This window comes from Nanorana parkeri, unplaced genomic scaffold, assembly GCF_000935625.1.
Source record: "Nanorana parkeri isolate BGI_ZX_2015 unplaced genomic scaffold, ASM93562v1 scaffold159, whole genome shotgun sequence".
Lineage (NCBI taxonomy): Eukaryota > Metazoa > Chordata > Amphibia > Anura > Dicroglossidae > Nanorana > Nanorana parkeri.
In genome coordinates, this window is record NW_017306427.1 from 2477560 (window position 1) to 2483534 (window position 5975).

Genomic DNA, 5975 nt, shown 5'->3' on the forward strand with positions numbered 1-5975 from the left:
TATAAAGAGGACCTGTCATTATTCAGCAGTGTCTGCCGTACTATAAAGAGGACATGTCATTAGTCAGCAGTGTCTTCCGTCCTATAAAGAGGACCTGTCATTATTCAGCAGTGTCTGCCGTCCTATAAAGAGGACCTGTCATTATTCAGCAGTGTCTGCCTTCTATAAAGAGGACCTGTCATTATTCAGCAGTGTCTGCCTTCCTATAAAGAGGACATGTCATTAGTCAGCAGTGTCTTCCGTCCTATAAAGAGGACCTGTCATTATTCAGCAGTGTCAGTCTTCCAATAAAGAGGACCTGTCATTATTTAGCAGTGTCTGCTGTCCAATAAAGAGGACCTGTCATTCTTCAGCAGTGTCTGCCTTCCTATAAAGGGGACCCGTCATTATTCAGCAGTGTCTGCCTTCTATAAAGAGGACCTGTCATTATTCAGCAGTGCCTGCCTTCTATAAAGAGGACCTGTCATTACTCAGCAGTGTCTGCCTTCTATAAAGAGGACCTGTCATTATTCAGCAGTGTCTGCCTTCCTATAAAGAGGACCTGTCATTATTCAGCAGTGTCTGCCTTCCAATAAAGGGGACCTGTCATTATTCAGCAGTGTCTGCCTTCCTATAAAGAGGACCTGTCATTATTCAGCAGTGTCTGCCTTCCTATAAAGAGGACCTGTCATTACTCTCTGCAGTGCCTGCCTTCCAATAAAGAGGACCTGTCATTATTCAGCAGTGTCTGCTTTCTACTAAAGAGGACCTGTCATTACTCAGCAGTGTATGCCAAAGGACCTGTCATTATTCTCAGCAGTGTCTGCCGTCCAATAAAGAGGACCTGTCATTATTCAGCAGTGTCTGCCTTCTATAAAGAGGACCTGTCATTACTCAGCAGTCTCTGCCTTCTATAAAGAGGACCTGTCATTATTCAGCAGTGTCAGTCTTACAATAAAGAGGACCTGTCATTACTCAGCAGTGTCAGTCTTCTAATAAAGAGGACCTGTCATTACTCAGCAGTGTCTGCCTTCCTATAAAGAGGACCTGTCATTACTCTCTGCAGTGTCTGCCGTCCAATAAAGAGGACCTGTCATTATTCAGCAGTGTCTGCCTTCCTATAAAGAGGACCTGTCATTATTCAGCAGTGTCTGCCTTCTATAAAGAGGACCCGTCATTATTCAGCAGTGTCTGCCTTTCTATAAAGAGGACCTGTCATAATTCAGCAGTGTCTAACTTCAAAAAAAGAGGACCTGTCATTATTCAGCAGTGTCTGCCGTCCAATAAAGAGGACCTGTCATTACTCTGCAGTGTCTACCTTCCTATAAAGAGGACCTGTCATTATACAGCCGTGTCTGCCTTCCTTTAAAGAGGACCTGTCATTATTCAGCAGTGTCTGCCTTTCTATAAAGAGGACCTGTCATTATACAGCCGTGTCTGCCTTCCTTTAAAGAGGACCTGTCATTATACAGCCGTGTCTGCCTTCCTTTAAAGAGGACCTGTCATTATACAGCCGTGTCTGCCTTCCTTTAAAGAGGACCTGTCATTATACAGCCGTGTCTGCCTTCCTTTAAAGAGGACCTGTCATTATACAGCCGTGTCTGCCTTCCTTTAAAGAGGACCTGTCATTATACAGCCGTGTCTGCCTTCCTTTAAAGAGGACCTGTCATTATACAGCCGTGTCTGCCTTCCTTTAAAGAGGACCTGTCATTATACAGCCGTGTCTGCCTTCCTTTAAAGAGGACCTGTCATTATACAGCCGTGTCTGCCTTCCTTTAAAGAGGACCTGTCATTATACAGCCGTGTCTGCCTTCCTTTAAAGAGGACCTGTCATTATACAGCCGTGTCTGCCTTCCTTTAAAGAGGACCTGTCATTATACAGCCGTGTCTGCCTTCCTTTAAAGAGGACCTGTCATTATACAGCCGTGTCTGCCTTCCTTTAAAGAGGACCTGTCATTATTCAGCAGTGTCTGCCTTCCAATAAAGGGACCTGTCATTATCCAGCAGTGTCTGCCTTCCTATAAAGAGGACCTGTCATTGTTTAGCAGTGTCTGCCGTCCAATAAAGAGGACCTGACATTATTCATCAGTGTCTGCCTTTCTATAAAGAGGACCTGTCATAATTCAGCAGTGTCTACCTTCCAATAAAGAGGACCTGTCATTACTCAGCAGTGTCTGTTTTCTATAAAGAGGACCCGTCATTATTCCGCAGTGTCTGCCTTCCAATAAAGAGAACCTGTCATTACTCAGCAGTGTCAGCCTTAGACATATAGATACAAGTATACATTCACATTGATACATTGATTGCATATTTTATATCTGGCGGAACTTTGGCCCAGAAATCTCTCTCCTTCGGATGACCTGAGACCCGGGATGGCCCCGCCGTGTGACCGTCCTGGTATCTTTGTCATGTGTCACAGAGATAATTCCGGAGAGTCGGCCCCGCGCCCAGCTCACCCCCTCCCCTCACCACCCTGCGAATCCTCTGAATATTTTTAGGATGCAAGGAAAAAAATCTGACACTTCCTTCACAACTCGCCGCTCACACTGACACCGACACCGCCATTCCCCGATCGCAGAGCCAGGAGTATCCGCCATTAGACCCTAAGTGGGTGACATTTAGGGCTTTTTATCAAACATTCACTGTAGATTAACAAATCATTAGGCATGTGTGATTCGTTTCGTTACGAATCCAAATTCGTACGAATTTTCCTGAAATTCCGAATTTCGGAGCATCCGAAATCCGAATGGCAGTTTCCGAATTATATCCGAAATACGAAATTCCGTTAACGAATTTCGGATCCGAATTTCTTTGAAACAGGAACTAATATTACCCCTGTAAATGAGGTTGAACAACATGACAAGATTTTTTTTTAATCCGAGATACTGATCCGCTGCTGCTGAGAGTTGCATTACAATACACAGGCAGGAAATACGAAATTCCGTTGACGTATTTTCGTTCCGTTACGAACATTCGTTATAATAAAGTTAAAAAGCAAAGTACATTTATATTGGAGTTGATGGTAGTTTTTTTTTTTAAAGTCCGAAATACGAAATTCGGATACGGAATCCGTTAACGGAATTCGTATTTCGGATAAAAAAACAACTACCCCATCGACTCCAATATTAACAAAGGTATTTTGCTTTTTAACTTCATCATAACGAATGTTCGTAAAGTTACGAAAATATAACCGCCACTAACGAAAATTCGTATTTCGTACGAATCCGAATCGAGTTCAGTTACGAATTAATGCGAAATAACGGATATTCCGAAACGAAACAGAACAAATTTTTTGACGGCGCACAAGTCTACAAATCATTCTAAATACCTGTACCAGGAGGATTCACCTGCAGTGAATGTACGGTGAAAGTCCAGTTCACTGCTGTATAATTATACCCATAGTGGTCCATTCACATGTGCTGAGAAGAAGTACGCTGACAGTCCCTGGCTTGGGCCCCGGAGGGCGGCTTAACTGCAGAAGAGGAAAGTCAGGTCTGTAAGTTCGCTGGCTACACTGTGTGGCAGAGCTGTGTGAATCTCAGGACTGGGTGGACGGGAAAAGAAGTCCTGGTCTTGATTAGCGGCTCATTTATATGTTTTGCAGACGTCTGTGTATCCCCCCCGCCCCCGAGCATCAGAGAATGAACCGATCTGATATGCCAGGGATCATTCACTGAGCGCGGCTGTGTGAGGTCACTTGTACCGCCATGCGCCGCCCGCCGCTCACACTCAGAGCATCAGACCAGAAACACGGACGACTTCCTTCCTGCTCTGAAATGTGTCAGATGGCCCGAAAAAGGGGCCGAGATTGCGCAATCCGCAGGGCTGCCAAAACATTACAACAAACATACGTGGGTGTGAACTCACAAAGTACGGGGCCCCATCTGTGGCCCTTGACAGCTGCACATAATATTCAGTATACAACAACACACCATCAGAGACTGCAGGCATGGTGCAGGAGATGATCAGAGACTACAGACATGGTGCAGGAGATGATCAGAAACTGCAGGCATGATGCAGGAGATGGTCAGAGACTGCAGGCATGGTACAGGAGATGGTCAGAGACTGCATGCATGGTACAGGAGGTAGTCAGAGACTGCAGACATACTACAGGAGATGGTCACAGACTGCAGACATGATACAGGAGATGGTCAGAGACTGCAGGCATGGTGCAGGAGATGATCAGAGACTGCAGGCATGGTGCAGGAGATGATCAGAGACTGCAGGCATGGTGCAGGAGATGATCAGAGACTGCAGGCATGGTGCAGGAGATGATCAGAGACTGCAGGCATGGTGCAGGAGATGATCAGAGACTGCAGGCATGGTGCAGGAGATGATCAGAGACTGCAGACATAATACAGGAGATGGTCAGTGACTGCAGGCATGGTGCAGGAGATGGTCAGAGACTGCAGGCATGGTGTAGGAGATGGTCAGAGACTGCAGACATGCTACAGGAGATGGTCAGAGACTGCAGACATGGTACAGGAGATGGTCAGAGACTGCAGACATGGTACAGGAGATGGTCAGAGACTGCAGACATGGTGCAGGAGATGATCAGAGACTGCAGGCATGGTGCAGGAGATGATCAGAGACTACAGACATGGTGCAGGAGATGGTCAGAGACTGCAGACATGCTACAGGAGATTAATGCTATCAATACTGACAGCTGGGGTCTGCACAGGGCCACACAGCATGTACTGAGGGGCCATGGGTTGGGCACCGGGGGATTCCAGCAATAAGAGGGACTGATGTTACTCGTAGCTGTAAGTTGTCACTTTCGTTTCATTGTCAGGTCACATGATGCGAGATGGATGAGGATATCTGGGGTACGGCGGCCGGTCAGAGTTCTGTTGCTATGAACAACGTTTCCCTGCACACGGCTCCTTCCTCAGTCCCCCAGCGTGCTGACGGGGGAGAAGTTACCACATGGCAGTGGCAGTCCACCCAGCGTGGCGCGGCGCCCGTACTCACGTGGCAGTGGAGAGGTGAAGTCGCTCTTGTTGGAGGAAGACATGGTGGGGGACTCGGCTGTGGCCCTCGGGCTCCTGTCTGCGCTCTGACACTCTGTAGACTGTAAGAGACACAACACATGTCAGAGGAGCCGGGAACATACGAGGAGGGAGGGGGCCGCTCTGCACACAACAGGAACTCTTTTTAGGCCGGTCGGCTATCAGCCAGAAACAAACAGCTGACAGCAAGAAATCCACCCAGAGTGCATGAGAACCCTCAGGGCGGCTTCCCGAGGAGTACAGTGGATGAGGCAGGCATGGTGCAGGGAGTGCGGAGGATGAGGAGTGCGGAGGATGAGGAATACGGAGGACTATGAGTATGGAGAATGAGGAATACGTAGGACAGGGAGTACGGAGGACAAGGAATACGGAGGATGAGGAGGACAGAGGATGAGGAATATGGAGGATGAGGAGTGCGGAGGATGAGGAGTGCGGAGGACTATGAGTATGGAGAATGAGGAATACGTAGGACAGGGAGTACGGAAGACAAGGAATACGGAGGATGAGGAGTACAGAGGATGAGGAGTGCGGAGGACGAGGAATAGGGAGGACCAGGAATACAGGGGATGAGGAATATAGAGGATGAGGAATACGGAGGATGAGGAGTGCGGAGGATGGGGAATATGGAGGATGAGGAATACGGGGGACGAGGAATACGGAGGATGAGGAAGACAGAGGATGAGGAATACGGAGGATGAGGAATACGGGGGATGAGGAATACGGAGGATGAGGAAGACAGAGGATGAGGAAGACGGAGGATGAGGAATACGGAGGATGAAGAATACGGAGGATGAGGAATAGGGAGGAAGAGGAATAGGGAGGATGAGGAATACGGAGGATGAGAAATACGGAGGATGAGGAATAGGGAGGATGAGGAATACAAAGAATGAGGAAGACAGAGGATGAGGAATACGGAGGACGAGGAATACGGAGAATGAGGAATACGCAGGATGAAGAATACGGAGGATGAGGAATACGGAGGATGAG

General features: G+C 47.7%; 1 protein-coding gene across 1 annotated transcript in view; it reads right to left on the minus strand.

The window, feature by feature from the left end:
* The window catches only part of GYPC (glycophorin C (Gerbich blood group)), a 20168-nt gene extending 14948 nt beyond the window's left edge, over positions 1-5220 (minus strand). The window contains exon 1 of the mRNA XM_018554458.1: positions 4951-5220. Coding sequence (XP_018409960.1) covers positions 4951-4993 — 43 coding nt within the window. The 5' untranslated portion in view covers positions 4994-5220. The remainder of the gene's footprint in view (positions 1-4950) is intronic.
* Between the last annotated feature and the right edge of the window lie 755 nt (positions 5221-5975).